This window comes from Talpa occidentalis, unplaced genomic scaffold, assembly GCF_014898055.3.
Source record: "Talpa occidentalis isolate TD23 unplaced genomic scaffold, MPIMG_talOcc4v2.1 talOcc4.17, whole genome shotgun sequence".
In the NCBI taxonomy this organism is placed as follows: domain Eukaryota; kingdom Metazoa; phylum Chordata; class Mammalia; order Eulipotyphla; family Talpidae; genus Talpa; species Talpa occidentalis.
The window spans coordinates 46,759,988-46,783,228 of record NW_023601754.1 but is presented as its reverse complement, the minus strand read 5'-3'; the positions used below and the strand labels follow the sequence as shown (position 1 = coordinate 46,783,228).

At 62.0% G+C, this 23,241-nt stretch overlaps 1 protein-coding gene across 6 annotated transcripts; it reads right to left on the bottom strand.

Annotated features, from left to right (window-relative positions):
* Positions 1 to 1,304: 1,304 nt before the first annotated feature.
* Positions 1,305 to 22,273, bottom strand: KASH5 (KASH domain containing 5). 6 transcript variants are annotated; one of them, XM_054697299.1, is made up of 21 exons: positions 22,202 to 22,273; positions 21,721 to 22,078; positions 19,479 to 19,616; positions 16,546 to 16,650; positions 15,827 to 16,085; positions 15,405 to 15,469; positions 14,339 to 14,405; positions 13,963 to 14,124; positions 13,456 to 13,573; positions 13,111 to 13,161; positions 8,897 to 8,974; positions 8,609 to 8,665; positions 8,300 to 8,359; positions 7,666 to 7,730; positions 7,458 to 7,545; positions 6,904 to 7,041; positions 6,123 to 6,169; positions 4,513 to 4,558; positions 3,049 to 3,113; positions 2,853 to 2,969; positions 1,305 to 2,758 (listed from the first exon to the last, which is right to left on the bottom strand). In XM_054697299.1, the coding sequence occupies exons 2-21, from the start codon at positions 21,935 to 21,937 to the stop codon at positions 2,617 to 2,619; spliced, it is 2,085 nt and encodes a 694-aa protein (XP_054553274.1). In that variant the 5' UTR covers positions 21,938 to 22,078; positions 22,202 to 22,273; the 3' UTR covers positions 1,305 to 2,616. The 6 variants fall into 6 exon arrangements, with proteins under 6 accessions (XP_054553274.1, XP_054553277.1, XP_054553276.1 ...); XM_054697302.1 differs by having other exon boundaries at positions 15,899 to 16,085; positions 22,202 to 22,272; XM_054697301.1 differs by having other exon boundaries at positions 6,904 to 7,026; positions 22,202 to 22,271.
* Positions 22,274 to 23,241: the final 968 nt, after the last annotated feature.

Here is a 23,241-nt window from a genome sequence, read left to right as displayed (position 1 = left end):
GCGCGGCTCGCCCCTGCGCACCCCGCCGGCGGCGCCCCCCGCACGCCGCGCCCCCTCCCTGCCCACCCTCGTCCTGCGGCCACCCCGTCCCTGTCCGCTGGGTTCTCGGCCCCCCAGTCTGGCGGGTCTCCCGGGGCGGCTCCTCCTCTCGGGGCCTCTGTCCATCTTCTGGCGCCCTCGCTCCCCAAAGCGCTTCCTTCCTTTGTGAAGCACCTTTTCCCTCTGCCTCCCCGCGTCCCCCGTCTCCCGTCTCCCCCCCCCCCCGCCCTCTCCTCGTTCTGTCTGCTCTCGCTGTCTCTGCTCTCCCGTCTCTTCCCGAACTCTCCTTCGGTGCCGTGGGAGGATGGGGGCCCTGGTGGGAGACGCGCCTGCCCCCGCTCCGGGCGGGCTGTGTGGCCCCGGGAAGCGCCTCTTAAGCCTCTGGCTTCTTCCCGTCCCCCCCGCCCGCCCGGGTGCACCGTGAGGAGACGCTCGCGGCGCCCCGCGCTAGGCGAAAGGCTTTTCTCAGACAGGGTTTCCCGCCCGTTTCTCAGCGGCCTCCCGCGGCCTCTCCGGGGTTTCCTGACTGCGCCTTCCGGGGCCTTCGGGGCGCCAGGCTGGGCGGGAAGAGAGGCGAGGGGCCGCCGGGCGTCAGGCTCGGGGGGGGGCGGGAGCGGGGGACTCGGGGCAGCGGCGAGCGAGCGAGCCGCCCGCCAGATCCTGTCCCTCTCCCGGGGCCGGTCAGCGCCAGCCCCGCCCCCCAACGGCGACCATGGCAACGCACCCCAGGGCCCGGCTGGGGCGTGCGCGCCCGGCGCGGCTTGCGGACCGCGCCCTGATTGGCCGAGAGAGGGCGGAGATGGGCGTGTCGGCACGCGGGGGGCGGGGCCGGGCGGGGCCAGGTCTCCCGTTACTTGCATTCTGGGAGGCGGACGGCGCCCTAATTGGCCCTCAGACTGGGGGGCTGGGGGGCAGGGAGGCGAGAGGGGGGCTGTTTCTCCCGAATAATGATAAACTTTCTCAAAACTCTCCGAAGTTGGTCACATTTTACAGTGTAGGGTAACCAGATGCCAAAAGTCCGGTTATGTTTTGGGGTCCTCATCCTCTCCCACCTGGGCCAGGCCCTGGCCCCTCCCTTTATGCTCCCCCCCCTTCATGGCACTTGCCCCCATCTCTGGTCTCACCACCCTCAAGCCTCAAACCCTTTCCCGGCTCCAAATCTTTTTCAGCCCCAGCTACATGGTGCTGTCTCTGACTCTCCACGGAGGCTCTTTGCACCCCCTGATAATTTTTTTTAAAGATTTATTTTTATACAAGAACCGGGGTACAGGCCAGAGGTACAGGAGGGTGAGAAGATTCACCAGAGACAGAGTGGGGAACAGAACAGGCAGACTGACTGAAACACACTGCTAAGGGGCGCAGCAGGGAGACAGGAGAGGTCTGCCGCCCCATATGGGATTCTCGCTGGCAGGCTGGGATCAAGCCCCCTCTGCAGAGGCTACGGACAGGTTCACAGCACAGAGCTCAACCGCCTGTGCCACCAAGGAGGCCCGCACCCCCGATCTTAACTCTTGTTCTTCTGCCGGACACCCTCACTGCAACCACTTGTGCTCGGCTTCCAAGGCTAAATGCAGATGTCAGTGACCTGGGAGGCTAAACCCCAACCTCCTGGCTGGCTCCTCTACCACTGTCCTTAAACAGGTGTGACAGGCCCTCACCTTGCTCAAAACTCTTCTGATGAAGGACCCCGTGGTGCTGAAGCTGTTCTCTATCTTGGGTTTCGGTTCCCTGGGCATTTCCACATGCAAAAAATCATCCAGCTGATCCTTAACAGTCATCCATTTATTTCTATGGAAGTTATGTCTCATGAAAACATAAGTAACTCACAACAAGCACTAACACCCTCCCCCCAGGTTCCCATTATCTTGGGAGAAAACCCACACTCTCCACCCTGGCACCGCGGGACAGACGTTTCTACACTTTTACTGCCTAAGGTGCAGCTGTGGCCGATGGACAGTCACTAAGTGCTTGCGGAGAGACCAAAAGAGGGTCAGTTCACTTCCTGCAGGCCCTTAGTGCAGTTGGACACCTGTGAGGAGTGCCTAGCCCGCCTCCCCTTCACCCCCGCTCTGCCGGGAGAGATGCTTGGTCTCCCAGCCTCCCTTGCAGCTAGAGCGGTCACTTAGAACGATGACACATGAACCCAGGCTGCTGCTGGCCTTGGGGTGGCTGCCACTGCTTTATCAAAAGGGATGTGTCCCCTTTTCCCTGTAGACATGATATGAAACTACCAGGCCTGCCACCTCCCGAGCAGGAAGGGCTGAGAAAAATCAGAGAACCAAGCACTCCAGCCCAGCCGCCCTCCTCCGGACGTGCTCTATGAGGAAAACATAACCTGCTCTTAACCCACGACAGGGCGTGTGCTATTAAGAAGTGTAGTCACCAACGTTAAAACCAGGACACTTCAGGTAAACACGTACCCTGGGGGTGTGTACCCTGGGCACCGTGTCTGGGGCCCCAATATGAGGGGGGAGTCCCAAGTGAGGGGGTACAACAATGGGCATAACAGTAGAAGGAGCCTTGGGAGTTCATTGAACAGGACATTGCTCTGACCAGGACATGGCTTGGGGCCATGGCTCACACTGGGGGGGGCTGGAGGTAGTAGAGCTGGAGGTGGGGCCAGGTGGGGGGCGGGGACTGGCCCAGCAGCACGATGGACAGCAGCAGGAGCAGCAGCAGGCCCAGGACTGGTGCTGGGATCAGGAGGTGCCGAGTGACCCTGGTACGGAGGGAGACAGGGGTCAAAGTGGGGCCTAAGGCAATGTGGCCAAGTCTGACCACCGCCCTCCTTCTGGAGGTGCCTTGGGGAGCACCTGAGCTGCTGGGAATGCTGGGGGTGCAGGTAGAGCTGGCCGCAGACGGGGCTCCTGGCTGGCACCAGGTCCTTCACCACTGGCACCAGGGCTCCCTGCAGGTCGGGCTCCATGGCGCTGTGGAGAGGAGGGCAGAGTCATGGTGAGGGGCTTCCTCACCGCCCCCAGGCCCCTCTCAGCCCGTGGCTCCCCTCACCTCTCAGGACTTCCCGGGCCTTCTTCTCCTGGGTGTGGGTCTCTGGGAGGCATGGGGAGGTCGGCCTGGAAGGACAAAGGAGACAAACTTGAGTCACTGTGTCCTGGGTTGGGAGAGGCCCGTGGTTCAGCCCACACATGGAAAGAGGGACACTGGGGCTCAGTGTGTGTGTCCCCAAGGCACAGAGCCAGGCTGGGCCCCCAGCTCTGCCAGTTCCCGCTGTGTGTCCTTGGCAGGCAGCCCCTCTCAGTGCCCGGAGTTCCCATCTTCCGGACAGGCCCCCTGACGGTGCCACCTCACCGGCCCCAGGCTGAGACTGACCCAGGTGAGAATGCGGGTGAGGAGCAAAGCCAGGGGGCTCAGCCCCGCCAGGCACGCGGGGGCTCGGCGGGGAGCTGCTCTGCGGTTATCCCCGGTTATCCCCGCGGATCCTCCCCGGGGGCAGACTCTGTCTTCTGGAGGCCCCACCCCAGCGCGGGGCCTCCTCCAGGGCGAACCCGCCCGCTGGGCGCGCAGCCCGGAGCAGTGAGGTGCCGGGAGGGGAGCACTGGGCGCGCGCCCATGCAGGAGCCAGACACGGAGCCAAAGCAGCGAACCGCCGCAGCAAGCGAGTTAGAACCTGGCGGATGTGGACCGCGGACATCTCCGGAGTCCAGAGGGCTGCAGAGAAGGGTCAGGTGGGAGCGGGGAAAGCGGGGGTGGGGGGAAGGTTTCAACAGAAAGGCTTCAACGTCCCCAGCACGCCAAGGCCGCGCTGCCGCCTCATCCCCCTGAGGACCTCCAGGTCTTGGGCTTCCCCAGGCAGCCTCGGGCCGCGGAAGATGAGGGCGAGGGGGAGGAGGCGATCAAAGGATTCGAAGACAGACTAAGGCGAGCGCCCCGCCCCGCTGCGCCACCTGCTGCGCCCCGCTCTGCGCGGAGCCCCCGTCTCCACGGAGGGGAGCCTCGCGTGGGGCCAGGCCGCTCAGGAGCCCGCCTTGGCCCCGGAGGGCGCCTGTGTCCGGGAGAGGGCCTGACGCACACCGGGGCTCCCGCGCTCCGCCGAGGTGGGCGGGCTCCGAGCCGCGCTCCCCCGCCTGCACCCCGCCCTCTCGCGGAGCGGAGCGCGGAGCCGGCGGGCAGGGAGTTCCGCGGCTGGCTGGGGAGCGCCGGCCCGAGCCGGTGTGTGGGCGCATTGCGTGTGCATTTTCGCAATCCGGGGGTGTAGCTGCGTCTCCGAGGCCTGTGGCGTGGCGGCTGGGCGAGGTGTGTGTGCTCGGAGGTCCCCCGGGAACATTCTGGCCGCCCACTGGCTTGGAGGACTCCCCCGCCCCGGCACTGGCCATTCTCATTAGCTGCGGAGAGGCCTTGTTATCTCTCGGCCAAGCGGTTTTCCTGTCTGTTCCCGAGGAGTGGGTGTGTGGTGGGGGGAAGGAGCTGCGTTTCAGACTGCCGCCCTGAGGGGGGCCCAGGAGGGGTACCTACCAGGACCACGGTCCCTGCTTCCTCTTCTTCCTCTCTTCTGGGCAACCTGGGGTGATAACAAAGTCACAGCAACCTCTTTCTCCTCTGCTGGCTCGCATTCGCATGCTGGGGGGCTGGGGGGCCCTTTAACACAGGAGTCTTAACCAGGCCCTGTGGATGGGTCTGTGGGGGGGGGGTGTCTTGAGGCCTCGGGAGCAAATGGCTGTCTGGAGGTCAGCATTTGAATTTTTCAAGGCCAATTTTCCCAAATTCTCAAGAGTTTGTGATTTCAACAAGGGGGGGCTGCGTCCTCTCAATGACTTATTTCTCAGGGGATCTCTGAGTCAAGTTTCTGTCTCTCCCACCTCCAAAATGCACCCCAGAATCACTTCTCTGAGATTCAAAGGCCTGAGCAGAACACCCCCCCTTCCTGGCTGGGGTGCTGCGTCTTTTGAGTGAGTCTGTCCCGCAGGGTCCCCTTTGAGGACCTGGCCTCTGGGATGTAAGGCATGACCCCAGTCAGTCTCTGAGGCCCAAGTCCAGCCTCTGCCCCTCCGAAGGGCACTGCTGCCCAAGCCCCAGAGGTGCCACTTTGGGGACTCAGACCTCAAGCTGCACAGCTGGAACATCCCTGGAGATGTAGATGTCCATTCCCCGGGACCAGCGGTCCAGCCCTCCATTGGCCACTGCGGCCGCAGGCTTCAGGCCTCACCCTCAGGAGCAGGGGCTTCCTCAGCTCCCACCCAAGAAGGTGTCCAGACCACTTGGCCCTGACTTGCCCTTCCTACCCCCAACTTCTATTTCTTGGGGCCCCCTGCCCCCACCCCTCCATGTCCACGTCACCCCTCTGGCCACCTTTAGGGGCCACAGGATCCCCATCTCCCTCAGTTCCAGCATCCCATTCCCATCCAGTGGACCCCCGCACCCCCCTGCCCTCCCCCAAGGGCTGCTGCTCAGCTCCTTCCCTCCACTTCCTGGTGACGCAGGGAGGTCAGCTCAGGAGCCCCCTCCAGCCCAATCTCAGCTCTCCCAGACAAGCCCAATTAGAGGCCGAGGCAGGCAGCCTCATTAGATGCTGCAGCCGGGAGCCTGAGGAGGGAAGCGGGAGAGGGAGGCGCCTCCACAGGAAACCAAAGGCCCAAGGCCAGGGCCCAGGAGGCCTGGGGCGCAGAGACCGGTGCTTTCTGTCCACAAGCAGTCACGGGACACACAGCGGGCGCTCACCTGGGCCTCTCACAGAGTGACTGAGTGGGGTGGGGGCCTGGGCTGCCTGATTCCAGACCCCACCCCACCAGGCCTCACTCATCCGGGGCTCCCTGCGGCCTTGGGAGGGGAGAGCTCCAAAAGGGCGGCTGAGACCCAGCGTCTGCCTTCCTGACCTGTCTCTGGCTGAGGGTGTCCTGTGCAGACACCACCCTTCAGCACCCCTGGGCTTGGCTCTCGGGGGCCTACCCCGCCAGGTCTCCTGGAACCGGCTGGGGCAGGACCTGTGCCCAGGCCAGGAGTCGCCAGGGCAGGCGGGGGTCTGACTCATCTCCTGGACCCCAGGCCCACGCCTGGCTCCCTCGGGGGCTTCCTGTCCCCCACCCGCGGAGAGGCAGAAGTGGTTCACGGAAGAACGAGCTTCTTACCACATCAACTGCTCCTTCCTTCCTTCCGACTCTCCCTGGAACTCGCTCTGTGGGAAGGAACAGGTAAGGGCTGCTGGCTGCCACACGGGCAAGAAATGACCTCTGCCTGTCCTCCCCTTACCCCGCAAGCCCAGGAGTCCAGGTCGGCGAGACACCAGGGTCCACCCCCGCAGCCTCTCACCTGGGCTCAGAAGGGGCTCAGCATGTCCCTGTCGAGGCCCCATTCTCCCAAGTTCTTAGACTTGAGGTGGCCCCGCCACCTGCGCTTCCTCAGAACCCAGAACGTTTTGTCTGGAGACATCTCAGCCTTGCCTGTGCTCGGGACCTCCAGCTCCCCCCTATTTTCTGTCTCTGTGCACCCGCTGCCTCCAGGCAGCCCCTCCTATGTCCCTCAGGACCCTCGCCACAAGTGTTCTTGGAGGCCCAGCCCCAGGCCATCCATCTAAAGGCCACTCCTGCCCCCATTTTCCCCCAATCCCTCCTGTCCATCCTGAGGCCGCAGCCTGGCTCAGGCATCATCCTCTCCTCTGACCTTTGCCCCAGCCTCCTCCCTGGCCTCCCAGCCTCTAGTGCCCACATGGCCCCCGAGGGGTCTTCCTACATCCAGAGCCTCGTGCCCTCCCTGCTCAGTCCTGCAGCCTGGCAGCGAGAAGTACCATCCCTGAGCTGGTCCCCAGCTTCATCTCTCACCAGTCACCCCAACACGCGCCTACGGGATGGGGCTCAGTCCAGGCACATGGAGTCGCGGGCCCCCTTCCCAGCTCCTGACCCCCAAGCTCACATGTCCCCCACTTGTGGCTGCAGGTGGAAGCTCAGCGTCCTTCCTGGTCTCAATGACCACTTCTTCCCACTGCCACACTCCACACAGAGGGCTGCCGAGGCCGGAGGCTGCCACTTCCTGTTCCTGGAGAAGTTGGATCTGAGGTCAGGGAGGGCCAGAATACGTGAGGGCACAGATGGGGCCTGAGGTGGGAAGGGAGGTGGACGGGAGCTGCTGTGAGGCCGGGCTGGGGAGTGGTGGAGGTAGGACGCGGGAAGGGTCTGGAAGCAGGACTAAGGTCTGGGTTAGCAATTAGGTGGTCCTGGGGGAGATGGGGTAGGAAGAACCAGGGCTGGGTGAGCTCAGGGCTGGTGCTGGATGGGTTTGGGACCCGAGGCAACAGCTGGGATTCGGCCACCTCTGTGATGGCGACGTGGGTTAGGGGCTTCCCAAGAGGACCAAATATCCAGAGCTCTGGGGCCATAGGACGAGCTCGGTGGGAGGGTCAGAGCAGGGAGATGTTGGGGGTTTCTGCCTGGGTGGTGTCTGGTGAGTTTCGAGGGTGCCATGCCCACCTGCTGAATGGCCTTGATTTCCACGCCCAGCGAGGGAGGCAACAGCCCGGTGCAGTCCGTTCTCCTGACCTGCGCCCCTTCGGGGAGCCTGCCCACACAGTCGGGAGGGGAAGGTGGCCTCTGTGCCTGTCTGCCCCTGTGAGCCGGCCCACAGGGGGGTCCCCCCGGGCCTGCCCTCCCACCTTTCCACCCCCAGTGTTCCACTCACTCATCCGACTCCTCCAGGCTCTGACTCAGCTGCTCCTCCAGGTGTGAGATTTCCAGTCTCAGCTCCTGCAGAGGACAGAGCGGGGCTGCCTGCCTCTCCGCTTTCCCCCCACTGCACCCCTGGCTCCTCTTCCATGGTCAGTCCCACCCTGACTTCTCTGGGCTCCTCCAGACACTGCCCGGGGAAGAAAGCAGGAATGGGAAGGCCGAGAGAGGCAGCGCTGTGGGACCCAGAGGGTAACCTGCAGGCCAAGGCAACTCAGAAAAGGCAGGCAGGGATGGCGGGACATGGACCAAGGAGGGCAGGTGCACAGAGAGGCACGCAGAGAGGAGTCATGGGGAGATAGAGGGGGCAGCAGAAGAACCTAGCTCCTAAGTGGGGCAGGGACCCAGCTGAGGTGGGAGGACACCCCGCAGCGAGTGAAACTGAACAGAAGATGGAGCGTCACAGAGAAAGGAATGGAGGAAAATGAAGCCAGAGACAGAAGAGGTGAGAGACGGAGCTGAGCCACGCGCTGGAGGAGGAGGAGAGGGGAGGAGACCGGGACAAGGCCGACAGACAGAAAGAGGCAGCCAGTCCCGGAAACGGCCGAAGGCAAGGGGCGAGCCCAGGAGGGGCCTCTGGGCGGGCTTACCTGGGTGGTCGTCCTGTACTCCTCCAGGGTCTTGGCCAGGTTCTCCGCGTGGCGGGTGCGCTGGGAAAGCCCAAAGCCTACTGAGCCGGCCCAGGCCCCGAGGACCACGAGGCCGGGCCGGGGGTTGGGGGGTGGTGACCCGGGGGAGAGCTGGCCCCGGCGGGAGCAGGGGCTCCCGGATTCTCCCAGGTCTGCCTCGTGACCTCACAGAAACCCTCAGCCTCGCCGCTGCTCATGCCCCTTCCAGACTCGGGGCAGGAGACGGGCCAGGGCCCCCCGGGAGGCAAGTTTCTCTCCCGGCCTCCTCACCTCCGAGAGGACGGTGTCTCGCTGGCAAATGAGGCTTTCGCATTCACAGAGCTGGCGCTGCCAAGGAAGGAGCCCGTTGTCTGCCTGCCCGCCCGGCCACCTGCCCTCCCGCCCCGCCAGGTCCCTCCGCTCAGCCGCCCTCGGCTGACGGCAGCTGCACCTGGAGGAGAGGGGTGTCCACGGGGCTGCGCGGCCGCCCCAGGCAGCAAAGGCTGCAGTGGCTAAAACTGGAGCTGGGACATGGCCCGGGGAGGTGGGGGGTCGTCAGGCACTGGGGAGGGGTGGCACCTTCAAGGCATCCTTCTCCGTGGCCAGCTCCTCGCTCCTTTTTTTCACTCCGTCCCTCTCGGCCAGGAGCTTCCCATTCTGGAAGGAGGAACAACAGTCAGGTTCACTTCAGCAAGTGTCAGCAGAGCTGACATCGGCCGAGCATGCACGGCGGGTGGGGGTGCCCAGGCTCCACATTTCGGTGCTTTAGCCCATTTCCTCCCTCCAGCCACCCTGTGGGTCTCAGTGTCGATTTCCTGGGCATCAGGAAGCAGGTGCCCAGCTGCCAAAAACGAAGATCAGACGGGATCCACTTGACGGGGTGGGCACCAGCCAGGCGGAGCCATTGCCAGTGCTGAGCCATGTGCTCACTCACTTCTTGGGCCCCAGGTGAAAGAGAGGTGCCGGGACCAGGAAGGGGAGCTGCCGGTGGTCGAGTCTGTTCACGAGCACAGAGCGTTCAGAAGGGGGACGCTACATTTCAACAATCATTTTAAAACTTGTTTGAAAACTCTGTAGGGTAATTCTGTTTAACGCATAAAGGTAAAAACAAGTCAGTGAACCCCCTTTATCCAGCACCCGGTTTCCATAATCATATGCATGTTCCCAGCTTGTTTCTTCCACGCTCCCAGTTTTCCAGTTTCCTTGACCAGATCATTCTAAAGCCAAGTGCAGGCAGGTGATCCCCTGCAGTTTCCACTGGAAGCTTCTCTTCTTGCGCTGACTCGCATGTAGCAACTGGCGCCGCTTCCTACCCCATTCGTGGTCCTTTTGCATTATGGGTACCTCCCCCATGTCCTGTCACACTTGGCCTGTTGGAACGAGGCTCCCAAGGAGGCCCACAGCCGCTGTCGGTTGACATGCCACGTTCCTTTCCACCTGACAGCGAGGTCCTGCCTCCTCAAGCCTGGACCTTGTGGGGAGTCACTACTTTTGTGCAAGAACCCAGGTGATAAGTCTTGAGGACCTGGTGGCTTGGCCTTGGCCTTCTTCCCGGTGCAGGACAACCCCGATTTCCTCCAGTCTCGTTATTCCGTCCACGCTAGTGGGTAGACCCAGGGCCTTGTCCCCACTCTGGGTTCAGTGTTTCAGTGGGAAGTTGTCACAGATGCCGCTAAGCACATGGAACTGTGCCACTCGGGAGGAACGGGGTGTCTGTCCTGCAAAGGCCTGTTTTCTGTGTCATCATCCCCAATTTTACTGAGTGAAGCTAAGGAATGCAACCAAGGTCCCATGGGGAGGGCTTGGATTCGAACGCAAATCTAATTCCACACCCTGTGCTTCTACCCCCAGACTCTCCAGGTGCCTGGCGCAGTCCTGGGTGAGGAAGGGGCCTGGCAGACGGCCCTCCCTGCCGGCTCATTGCTAGAGGAGGAGCTGGACGCAGACGCAGATGCTAACCCCCACCTCCTGGGCTCTGGTGAGGCCAGGACACTGCAGGGGCCCAGAGGAGGGGGCCGGGGAGGCAGTGCCCGTTAAACAACAGGGCCACCAAAGGGTAGCCCCGCCGGCCACAAAATGGCACCCAGCGGTGAAACAGCCTGAATTCCAGTCTTGAGTTTCTGGACACCAAAATCCTAACAAGTTGTACAGAGTTTCTATGTGAGGTGGTCCTGGGGGGAAGACAGCATTTCGGGGGCCGGCAGGCAGTCTTTCCTTCGTCATACCCTGCTCCAGGCACCCCAGGGGATACCAAGGCCAGCGCCTCTCTCTCTCCAGTGGGCTGGGCGCCAAGTCCTCCATCAGTCTCGGCCTCAGCAGGCCTGGGCTGCCAGGTGAAGGGCGAGGAAGGACGGGCCAGGAATGCTGTGTCGACATCTGTCCACCTGGTAGGGATTTGCCGGCTGGAGCCTGGGCCTCTCGGCGGGGCACCTGGTTACTCAGTCACCCCGCCTTCCCCTGCAGTAACCTGAGCGCTCCTCGCTGTAGGTTCTCCATAGGAAGGCAGCGTCTGTCTGTGGTCCCTCGGCCCAGCATTACCCGCTGTAACTTGAGCCTCCGTCTATAGCTGCTCTGGAAGCAGCTGCGGGAGGGGGAGGCAGCCAGGAATAGCTCCGGGGTATCGAGCGCCTAGAATGCCCCAGCGCCCTCAGGGCACTTGGCCTGGCAGTGGCCTATGGCGGGAGGAGGCAGAGTCCGCTGGCAGCCATTCACCCGGCTTTTCCTTGGGTTTTCACTGGAGGTTCACCTTCCACATAGCAGGCAGGGTCCATCCCAGCTTTGGGGGTGAATCAAGATGGAAATCTTGGAAATTTCAGGATGGCTGGGCTAACCTGCGACCTTTCTCCCCCTCTGGCTTGTTTCTCAGAGGCCAGGGAAGGGCAGCTGGCCTCCCAGCCTTTCCAGGAGCTGTGGTGTCACGTGACCGGGATCTGGGGAGCTGGAAGAGCGGTTTGGAGGTAGAAGCAGAGTGGGGAGGGGCTCCAGGTAAAGCTTTTCCTTCCACTGAACAGAGAGCCTTCTCGGCCTACTTCATCCTGTCCTGAATGGGCGTGGGAATCCGGAGCAGCCGTCCGTGGTCATGAGGCCACAAGCCTCGAGCCTCCAGGCCAGAGGCCATCGAAACCTCCTTTAGGGAAATGACTGTCCCTCAGATTGAAGCCACCTCCGTTTTCTTCCTTGTGGGGCCAGAAGCCAGCGGGCCCATCGCAGCCATGTCCCTGCACCAGGGAATATTCTGGTCATAGTCTTTTGATGTCACTTTGGCCAAGTAGATGCAAGAGGGAACTTCTGCCCCTGGACTTTTGGGGAAGTTGCTCTGTGGTCTTAGAGGTGCCGGGAAGCACACCCCGTCTATACCCCACGTCTCAGGCTGTAGCAAGGGTCCCATCGCCCCGAGAGAGGGGATTTTTACAGACGAAGCAATGAAAAATTTTGGATTTAAATTAAAAAAAAAAAAGCCATAGTAAAGATGCAAGACAAAGAGATTTGGGGGCATTCAGGCAGAATCAGTGTCACTGGGGGTACTGGGATCATAGCGTGGGGAGTCAGAGGAGAGAGTGAGAACAAGTCCTGAGCCCCCGGGTTGGCGGTGAGGTGGGAGGAAGCCATGGCACATCTGGGGCACCCAGAGAGGTGCCCCCAGCTCGGTCTCAGGGCCAGGAGGGGTGTGAATCTTAGACTAGACATGGTGATGGGAGAAGCCACTACAGAAGGGGCCGACTGAGGCCCCCGTGTGCCTGGAGTGTCACCGGGAAGCCCCTAGATGGTGCAGAAGTTGTGAAGTGGGGCCCGAGCAGCCCTTGGGGGGCTGTGGAGTCGGCCTGAGGACCGCGACCAGCAGGTGCGGGGACGACTGTCCAGAGGCTGGGAGGCAGCACCAGACTCCCGGCGGGCACCAGCGAGCAGTGGTGACTCAGGCCGAGGACCAGATGGGATGACGAACATCAATCTTGTGACTAGGAGAGAGAACAGCCGTTGAGTGAGGACCACCGCCTCCTGGGGCACTGAGAGGCTGTGCCAGTCTCCAGACACTTAGATGCCACCTTGTGGGGGGCAGGGGCAAGTTGCATTGATGAATTTCAGCCTCCGCATAAAAGGTGTAGTTGGGCCCAGCATTAAGTTTGGCGATGGCTCCTGTCTCTGAAGGAAGGGACTTGATGCGGACACGAAGTTGAACGGGGGCGGGGGGGGGGGCCTTCGTGGGCTACAGCTGTCATTTCACTTTCACAATGAGCCTGGAGAACAGTAACCTGGTTTGTCAATGATGAAACTAGAAAGGGGGGGCAGCGAGTCACGCTCCTGCAGGTCGTCGGTTACCTAAGTGGCAGAGATGGGATTCGAACCCGGGGCTGACTTCAAGGCCTGTACTCTTTCCACCAGAGAAGCACGCCAGGCTGTGGGTGAGGCTGGCTAACGTGCTACGCTCCGCAGCTGCCCCTGTGGTGTGCCAGTGCCTGGCAGCATCCTCTGCTTGAATCCTACACGCCCAGCCAGGGCGATTCGGTGACCTGCCCGCTTTCACAGGCGGGACGCTGAGGCCCAAAGAGGAGGGCCTTGCTGACGCAGGCGGCACGGCGCAAACCTCAGCTCCGGTGGCCGCCCTGTGCCCACGCGCTTACCGACCATAGCAGACCCCCACAACCACCCCACTTGGCGAGGTGGCCTGCAGGGACCTTTCCACAGTTTCGGGATTCTGGGGCCGCGGGAGGGCATCTGGTTGCGGTCTGGAGGGGCTGGGGTAGGGTGGGAAGATTCCGAGGACTGGGGAAGGGGTGGGACGGGCCTCGACTCACCTCCTCCTGCAGAGTCTCCATCTCAGCCACCAGGTGCTGCTGCTCCTTCTCCTGTGCCGCCGGAGAGAGGACGGAGATTCTTTTCCTGCCTCCTTGTCCCCACATTACCCTTCCCTGACTGCCAACCCCACCTGGGGCTGGGAAGCCTTGGCAGCTCCTGCCATCCCTCTGGTCATGAAAGGGAAGGCAGGTAGATCCCGCCCCTGAGTCCGGGGTAAGCAGGGCCTGGACGAGGGAGAAGCCAGGGGGTCCCTTTCCACAGCCTCGCCAGGCTCTGTCGCTCAGATGCCCACAGAGGTGGAGGGAGATGACCTTTGACCTTTGTGCTCCTTGCCCAGAACCTACCACCTGGCGGGCCTGGGCCAGAAGGCCGCGGTTCTGTTCCTCCAGGCTCCTGGCCAGAGTCTTCAGGTCCTCCAGCTCCTCATCCACGGTCTTGGCAAACTGCAGCGCCTGCTGGGTGCTGAGTGGGCAAGAGGCGGGGCACGGGAGCCAGGGGAAGGCAGGGAGTGGGGAGAGAGAGAGCTACTCAGGGAGACAGAAGCGACAGATCTCCTGGGGTGGGGAACAGAGACCCTGGGAGGGGGGACAGAGATCCAGAGGGTAGGGACAGAGCCTCGGAGAGAGAGGCCTAGAGAAAAGAGGGAAGAGGGACAAAGTGTGGGGGGCAGAGACCGGTTTCTACCTAAAGGACCAACTGGGTGGGCCTGGGAGATGACAATGGGGGGACCTAGACAGTCAAGGAGAGAGAAGGGGTGGGAGGGGCCGGCCGGGAGCAGGAGGTGCAGGAGGTGCAGAGCGAGCCTGGAGAGGGCCCGTTGGCAGGAGGCCGGAGGGGCGCAGGCAGCCCACCTGCGAAGCTGCTTGCGCAGGGCCAGGATCTCCTCCCCGAGGCGCGCCGCCCCCTCCTCCGCCGTCTCCACGCTGCGCTGCAGCTTGGCGTTCTCCCGGGCTAGCCGCCGGTTGCTGAGCTCCAGGTCCTCCAGGCTGCTCAGCAGGTCTGAGGTGGCGGGCCTGGGGTGGGGAAGGGCTGGGGTCACTGCCACAGCCCCCTCGGCCTGAGGCCGGCAGGTGGGTGGCGGTGGCGGGCTCTTCAGGAGTTAGGGAAGCCAGAAGTCGCCCGCTCTCCTGGAGCTGTGAGCCATCCCTGTCCCGTCACCCACTTCCCCTAGGACCCCCTGCCAGAGGGCACGGGCTAGGGGGAGGGTAGGGGCCCTGGGGTAGGTACAGCTCTGCTCTGGGGTCTTCGCCTCCGAAGCTTTCCAGGCTGGCTGGTTCCTCAGCTTCTGGGCATCCTGGAAGGGGACAGACAGGGTGACCTCAGGTGTCAGGACTCCCGGCCTAGGCCTCCACCCTCGCATGGGCCATGGGGGAGTCTCGTGGCTCCCAGGGCGGCACTGACCTCTGGCTCCTCTGCACTCGAGCAGGTTGGCTCTTCCTGGAGAGCCCCACCTACCCCTGCACTCATCACACCCAACCCCGGGCAGCTTAATGTCCTCCAAAACTCCAGGTAGCCCTGTGCCCCCACTACTGTGTTGTCCAGGCCCCCGGGGGGCTCCTCCTTATCCCCACGGCCTACCAGAGCCCAGGCCCTGTGAGTCCCCTTGCTACAGCCTCCTCTGCCCCCAACTCAGGGGCAGGGGCCGAGGGGGTCTGTCCTCACCTGGAACTGACTGGCCCTCCCCATACACAGCCCCCCCCGCACCCCTAGCCGGCTGTAGGAAGCTCAGTGGAATGCCAAGAGATGGCATTTCTGGGCTTTGGTGGTGTTTTTCAAAGGTTGGAGAAGAACAATATTTTTCACGGGGCTCCCCAAGGCGTGAGCACCGGTCGGCAGGGCCAGGTGGGTGACTGGTCACTTCGGCAGGGTTAACAGGACAAGAGCGCAGGTCTGCACTCCAGGTGTGGGGCAGCGGGCGCAGGCGGAGCCCGGGCCTGTGGTCCGCAAACCCAGGAAAGCCAGCAGGCCTGAGGATCAGGGGCTATGGCGGGGAGGGGCCAGAGCACGAGGAGGAAGGGGGGGGTGTTTGGGGAGGAGAAGGGGAGGAGGAGGGCAAAGACAGAGCAGGGGGAGGCCCTGCAGGCCTCAGTGATGGGGCAGGAGAGGAAGCAGCAAGAAAACCCCACAAAGCCGCTGGAAGGAGGGGTCAGCGTGGCGCACTGAGGAAGGGAACTCACAGGTCCAGGCTGGAGCAGCGGCCCCTGGGGTCCCACCCTCTCCTCTGCTGTGCCGCGTGGCCGAGCCCCCCACCGTTGCCCCGTCCCCCGCACCACTCTGTAGATAGCAGGCTCACCAGATGGCAGCTGCTGGGAGGCGAGGGCCCCCTCGAAGACAGTTTCCTCCTGCAGCTCTAATCCCCTGTATCAAAGGGATGAGGCTTAGAGCCCCTGCAGCACCCCCTCGGCCCCCCAGTCCTGACCAGCTCTGCAGGGGCATGGCGGGAGGTGGGAGGAAGGCGGGTCAGGTGAGAGCGAGCAGGCGCCATGGGGAGGAAGGTGCGGCCAGATGGCAAGGACCAGGCCGGGCCGGATGGAAGGGCAGGAGGGGCAAGCGCGGGCTGGGGAAGGAATGGCAGGGCCCCGTTGGCCCCTCAACAACCCCCTTTCTCCTTCCAGCCCTTTTATTCCTGCCTCCCAGACCCCTCGGCGCCCTGTCAGCACCCGGGGCTCACACCGGCCCTCCCCAGACTCCTTCCCGCCGCGGGAGCTCTGGCACCTAGAGGCGCTGGCTGCGAGGCAGGTGTGAGGTGCGATCTCAGGAAGGACTCTGGGGGGCTTGGGCACCCACCCATCCAGCTGGCAGGCAGCGATCCAGTCCCGCATGACGGCCAGGAAGGTGTCCAAGTCCACGGTGGCCTTGGGGCCCTCCCCATTGGGGTCCAGGCTGCAAGCCAGGGTTTGGAGGCGTGCATCCTGAGGGCCCCTTCCGGTCACAGCCTCCAGGTAGGCCAGAACATGGGTGACGGTCACGGAGCCTGGGGGCAGAGGAGCCGAGAGGGGCGCGGCGGGTGGGGCAGGTGAGGGTGTGGCACAGGGTGTCACTGGCCTGGCAGGCCCTTCTGCACCTGGGCCCAGCTGAGACACTTGGCCACAGCCTCTCCCCTCCTCTGAGACCATCCTTTTTCACCTGAAAAAGGGGCCCAGTCACCCCCCCCCCTTCAGGGGGAGGGCCACGGAGGACAGCTAGAGCACCGCCCTCTAGGTCTCTGGGTTTGCCTCCCCCCAGTGCCCCTCCCTCCCCCAACCACCACCCCCTATTCCACTGCCTCCCCTGAGATTCTCCCACAATCACCCATTTCCTCCTGCAGGAGCCCAAGAGGGGGCCCTAGCCCATTCCTCTCTCCTGACGCCCCAGTTTCTGGTCCCCATCTCCTCCCTTATTATTCTGCGTCTGTTCGCCCCAGTGGCCCCAACACGCTGACCTGCCCCTCCCACCTGTCTTCTGGGGGTCACAGGCTTGGAACGTGGAATTCAGTATTTGTTCCTCTAAGCTGAGCAGCATCCCCAGGCTGCCCTCCTCCGGCTGGTCCCAGAGGTACACTGAGGAGACAAGGGGGCAGCCCTGTGAGGAGGGGAGAGAAAGGGCAGCCCCAGCCCCCCATCAACAGCCGGGCAGGTTGGCGGGTTGGCTGGCGGCGGGAGAGGAGAGGGAACTGATTCTGAGTCGGGGCTGCTCCGGGGCTGGTGGGCAGCAGCGGGGTGCTGCCTTGAGGGCAGCAATGTGAGGGTCTTTCAGTCACCTCCCCCCAACCTGGCCTGTCTTCAGGCCTGGAAGTCCCACTGCGGCCTAATCCGTTGAGTCCAATCCTCTCAGGAGCCCCGATAAGGGGACACCCTGAGCTCACTCTTCCTCCTCTCCGGCTCAGCCGCACAAGCTCTGCTTAGAGGGGGGGTGGGGGCAGGGGAGGGCAAAGAAGAGAGGATTCTGGGAGGAGCCCAGGGTGAGGGGGGCTCTGGAGCCAGGAACAATCCAATAAAGCGCGGGCAGCCTGCATCGATCCCACCAGCCACATCTCCGGTCTCCCAGCCCGCCCGAGGGCCGGGTCTCCTGCCCCTCCCCCCACCAAGGCTGGTGTCACCAGAGCCCACAGTCAGGGCGCCAGCTTTGGGGGCTGGGGCGATGCAGGCAGGGTGGGCAGGGGGAGCCCTTCATCCGAGCCCAGCTGCTGACAGTGGGCAGGTTGCTTTGCCTTTCGGAGCCTCAGTTTCCCCGCTGGTAAAATGGGGGTCAGGGTTAGTTCTGTGATTGTGAAGAGTGCCCCCTCCTCCCCGTGCAGTTTGTGTCGCTGCCCTAACCACCAGGCCCGCACACAGCAGGCGCTCAATACATGCTCCCCGCCAGATGCCACTGGGCCAGCACGGCCTCCCTGCCAGGGCTGCAAGTTGCCTGAGGCCCTGCCCCGGGACAGCTGGGCACACGGCAGGGCCCCGAGCCAGCCGAATAGGGAGCAACCTGGGAAAGGACTCAACCTCTCTGAGCCTCAGTTTCTTCCTGGGGAAAGGCGGGTGGTGTTACCTTCCTTCCAGGGAGACAGGAGATAAAACCCCAGGAAGGGCCAGGGGAGGCTCCATAAACGAATGGGCCAGTGTCCAGCCTCTTCTGAGCGCCATGCCTGGACTCTGGTGGCTGTCCTCACGGGCCCCCCTCTCGGATGAGATGCGGGCCTGGCCCAAGGGCACCTGTTCAACTAGGGGCCTTCTTCTTCCTTCTGCCTCTTCAGGGGTTCCTTGTACGGAGCTAAAATTCAACCCTTGGGGTTTTAATCTCCTTGGAGAGGGGAGCAGAAACCCACTGTCAAGGAGATGCCAGGTCCATTCACGCCTGGGGATCATCTGCTCACTTCACCGTCCCCTCCATGGTGAGGTGAGGAGGGCCCTGGGGTGCAGCAGGGTCCAGGGAGAGTGCAGCCTGTGTTATCCTGGCAGTCTCCTCTCGGGGGCCCCTCAGGGAGGTCCCCTGCTTCCCACCTGTGCTTTCCTTTCCTTCCTCCCCAGACGCTGTCTCTGTGTGGGGTTCCCATCCTGCTCTAGTTGTCTCCACCTTTCTCCCCATCGCTTTCTTGGAGTCCCGTCTGTCTCCACACCTGCCCCGTTTCGCCCACAGCTCCTCCGCTCTGTGCTTCTCTTGTCATCTCTCGGCCACTCTCCATGCTCCAGCCTCCCCCTGCCCCCCTCAGTCTCCACCTCTCCTGGGTGAGTCCCTTCTGGTGCAGGCGCCTCCCCTACCCGCTCGCCCTCGCGCGGTTCCCCGGTGGCCGCTCGCCCTCTGCTGGCGCCGGCCGAGTCTAGCTGTTAGCACCGGCCTGCTGGCCCAGGCGCCGGCCGCTGCGACCTTCCAGCCTGGAAAGCCAGTGTCCAGGCCCACGGCCCCAAGAAAAGAGGCAGGCCATGGGGCAGGTTGCGGGGAACATCCTAGAAGGGGATCCTGCCTCTCCCTCCCCATCACCTCAGGCTTGCCCACTTGGGTGAGATCCAGAGGGTACCCCGGCCTCTTCCCGCTACCGTCAGCTTTCCTGCCCCGCTGGGTCTGCCTCTGCTGGTCACTGAGGGACAGTCACTGAGCTCCCGCTGAGGGTCAGGCACTGTTCCAGGGCCCGCGCGCCCACAAGCCCCCAGCAACCCCCAGGCTGGCTTCTGGGGTGCTTGAACCGTGGGAACTGAGATGCCCCATCAGTGTCAGGCGCACACCAGATCCCGAAGACTTGGCATAAAAAAATAGAGCATCTCCAGGCCACTCCCCTGCCAGTCCCAAGCCGGGGGACGCTATTTTAGACATACCGGGCTAAGTAAGGTCTGTGACTGCCGTTCACTGGCCTGTTACTCTGTTTAAAATGTGGTGACTACAATTTTTTTGAATTACATTTTTGGCTCCGACGTGGGACGGGGCTGCTCTGGGGGCTGTCTGGGGACACCAGTGACTAAAACTAGCGCTGCCCACGGAGCTCCTGCTCTCGCCGGGGAGACAGACGGAACAGGTAAGCAGAGGCCAGTGCTGCGGGGAGAAGCAGCCAAGGGGAGGGGGTGACCCCCCCTGCTTTACGGAAAGCAGAGGCCTGAATCCAGTGAGGGCCAGGCTGCCCCCCACAGGGAGGGGCGTGGTGAGGGCGCTGCACCACCAGGGGAAACAGGGAGTACGAAGCTTCTGCTCTCGCTCCTGGCCTTTCCAGAGCAGCCAGATAAGGTGTCCCCACAAGTGGGCACACAGTGGGCACTCGGTGAAAGGGCCTTACCTCCTACCCTGCACCGAGGTAATGGAGGCTCAGCCACCCCAAACCACCTCTCCCAAGCCCCTGAGTCCCAGCCAGGCATCTCATTCACCCGCTGCTCCCTTGCCCTCTGAGGGGGCAAACAGGGATGCAGCCACCTACCTTTAGCAGCGGGGCCACCTGCCCGGCTGTCTGGCTGGTCCATGGGCCACCTCAGCCACTCGGCAGCAGCCGGTGAAGCTAGCAGCCTCCCTCCATCGCCGGGAGGGACCCGAGGGGGACCAGTCGCCCCGACAGCTCCTGGAAGGACAAGCCGGAGAATGGCCTCCTCAGACAGCCACTTTGGGGTGGGGACCCGCCCTGCCCCACCTGTGCCTGGGGCTACTCTGGGTTCTCAGAACCTGTTTGCCCACCCCCGTCTGGACCAGGGCAGGGCCGCCCAGACCTGTTTTATGGATTGGAGATGTGGGGTGGGAAAATGGGGGCCCGAGTGGGTGGCAGAGATCAAAGGGGGGCCTACGCGTGGGGGGATCACTGCCTCCTCACCTCCCTTACTCCCCAACAGCTTGTCAAGTCTCCAGTCCTGTCCCTTGTACCCTGTCCCCTCCTCTCCTTCCTTATAGCTCAGGCTCAGGCCTTGTCCTTGGTCCCTGGCCCCTTGTCCTGGTCTCCTCCGGGCCTCCAGTCCATCCCCACAGGGCCCCAGCACTGACCTGCCCCTCTCTCTCAATATTCTTCCATGGCTCCCCAGCACCACAGGGGCAGAGCCTAGACCCTGGACTGGGAGGAGGGTGCTGCACACTGGCCGAGCTCACCGTCCACACCAGCGGTGCGCTGCTCCCCCACTGGGCTGCTGTCCCCCCTCAGGGGTCTGCCTGGGATACCCTCCTTGCCAGCCCTTCCTGTGTCTGCTCACTCGCCCATGCTCTGGGAAGACGTGTCTGAAGGAGGCGCTAGCTGGGGCTCCTACATCACCCCGGTTGGCCATCATTCTGGCCAAATCAACCTGTTTGGAACCATTGGCCTCCACCTCTTCCCTGCACCCAGCCCTCTCCTGGCTCCGTGGTGCCCCTGGCACGACTAAGTTCTCGTCCCCCAGGCTGGGTGGTGCGGAGGGGCCTCAGCAACTGCCACTCTCCTCGCCATCAGCCACCCCCAGCGCTCACCCTCAGTGCCGTTTCATGGCCTCTGGTCCCATGGCCTCTGAGGCCTGGGCACTCGGCTCACACTGGCCTCACTTGTGGCCCTTCCCAGGCTCCCAGCCCCTCTTCTGCCCCCCCCCCCACATCTTCCCTGAATCCATGGAGCAGCCAGGGACTCCCTCCACTGTGCCTCAAGACTGCCCAGCCTGCCTCCGTTACCACCAGGCTGACCCTGAGATTTATAGTCTCAACTCCAGGACAAAGCGAAAGGGGTGCTATTAACGATGACACTGGACAACGGTGCCCAACTGGACTCAACTGGGCACGCGGGGCACTGTCCACCCCACCCTACCAGCTCAGCCCCCCATCCCACACCCTGCTCACCCCAAACTGGCACATAACCTTGGATCGCACCCTTCCTGGTGGCTTTTAGAACATCCCAGAAAAAAAAGATCTTTTAAGGGAGACCCTTCCAGGGCTTGGACGACACTGGAGAGCAGGTGTAAAGGGGGCCCCGAGTGGGGGAGGGTCCCTGCTGACCGCAGCTTGGGGAACAAACTCCCTGGACGGGTACCCAGGTTCATCATCAAGGTCTCTGATGGGGAGATTTTAGCAGAAGGACCTGGGTAGGAATTTGGGGTCTTCAAAGGGTTTTGGACTTCTTGGGGGAAGTTCTCTGGCTGTATTTCTGGGGGTCACTGGCTGGATGTCCTGGGTCTGATAGGATTTGGGTAAGGCGTCTGGGGGGGTTCAGGAGGGCCTCTCTGCAGGCTCTGAGGGGAAAGTCTCATAGAATTTCTAGATCTGACCAAACGTCAGGGGGGCCATCATAAAATGCCCCGGCGGGCGCCTTTCGGTATTCCCGAGGGGATTTAGTCAAGTTTCAAGAAGACTTTGAACAGAATGTGGAAGATCCTGATATTGGGGAGTCGCTCCTACGACTGGGGGGCCTCTGCAGGATTCCGGGAGGGAGTCTGACTGGGTTGTTCTGGGGAAGCTCGCCACGGCCAGGACGCACCTGGAGCCACGTCCCGGCCTCGGGACACACGTCGAGAGCCACAAACGACGAAACGGCAGTTGCGCTGGGGAGAAACGCGCGTGCGCCTTCCCGCCACACACGCCAGAAAAAAAAAAAAAGCGAAGGGGAGGGGGCGGGACCGAGGGCGCGCACGGCGTCGAAACCCCGCCCCTCAGAGCTCCTCCCTTGACGCAGGCGCACTCGGGGCGAGGCGCGCGCGACTCCCGGACTCTTGGTCGATTACCTGCCACAGCGAAGTCGCGCATGCGTGGGGCTGGTCTGCAGCCTAGCGGCGCGCGCGCATGCGTATAGGTCGGGCAGCGGAAAGGTACCGGGAGTATGGCGGCTGGGGCGAGAGCGGGGTTGCCACGAGCCCTGCGCTGGGGTCGCTTGTGCGGCCTCAGCCTTCGGTGAAATGAACTCGAAGAGGGGAGCATTGGGCAGAGGGACTTCTTGTCCATATTCCACTTATTTTCCACTGCCAAGCCGTTCCTTTTCTGTCTTCTGTTGGTGCCAGGCCGCCCTGCACCGTCACAATGGGGGTGCGCCCGAGCTGTGGCAGTACTTCCCCGAGGATGCTTCCCCACACCGTTTCATTCTCTCTAGGGGAGATTAGGGGGAAATAGTTACGTTTTCTTGCCTAGAAAGAGGAAGAGAGTCTAAAAATTTGAGAAAGCTTTGGGACAAAACGTGACCCACCCAGCCCGCCTCTTTGCTACCCAGACCTTGTTGCATCTTCCCCTTCTCCCCGCCGTCATTAGCGGCCTTCCGTGGCTGTGCCTACCCTGGACCCCCACCTCTACCTTCTCGCTGTGTTAGGGGTCCCCACGTCCCACCCCGTGACGGTCTGTATTTGTGTAGTGCCTGTAACCCCCACCGGAGTGTGCTTTCTATTCAGTACGAGAATGTTTGGGGATTAGAACGTGCCTGGCCCTCTGTGGGTGCTCAGAAAAAGTCTGGTAGAACTGTTATAGGGCAGCCCCGATATTGAAATTAGCTTTAGGACATCCTTTCCCCCCTAACAGAACGAATGGAGGGAATTGGGCAGTGTGGAAGGGTGGAGTCAGACTCAGACTCCATTTCCTACCTGTGTCTTTTTTTTTTTTTACCATGGTCCTTACCTTCTCTGAGCCTCAGATTGATTACAGGACCGTATTTGCTGCTTAGGTTACCTTGAGGACTTAAGGTGGTGACCCTTGTTAACTGATAAATATTACTTGGGTGGCCATTTATAAAGCAGCTGTTTGGCAACACCGGCCAGTGTTTAAAAGGATGAGATACAGGATCAGACAAACTTAGGACGTTGCTGTGTGACTTTGGCAAGTGACTTCACTTCTCTGATCCTAGGCTTTTCTAACGTGGGGATAAATGATACCCCACCATAATATTTCATGGTGTCTTATAAGAGTTCAATTAGATGTTTACCAAGAATTTTCTTAGCACAGACTGGAAGGTGGTGGACCCCTTAGCTTTATTGTATAACTTAAGCCTTTCAGTTTATTCCTTCACAATGTCTTCTTCCTTTCTTGGGATCTTGGTAATTTTGAAAAACGTAAACAAAAAATTTTTGGTATGCTAAATCTTAAATTATAGCTCAATTAAATTTTTATAGTAATACAATAGTTGAACCAGACGTATGAAAAGAGTATCGCGTGAAGGCTAGATATTGTCACACGTCCTCCTAATCACACCCTCCATATTAACTTTGGGTTATGATCGCTTTTCCTCACATTATATTTATGAGATTCATCATATGGCAGTAACT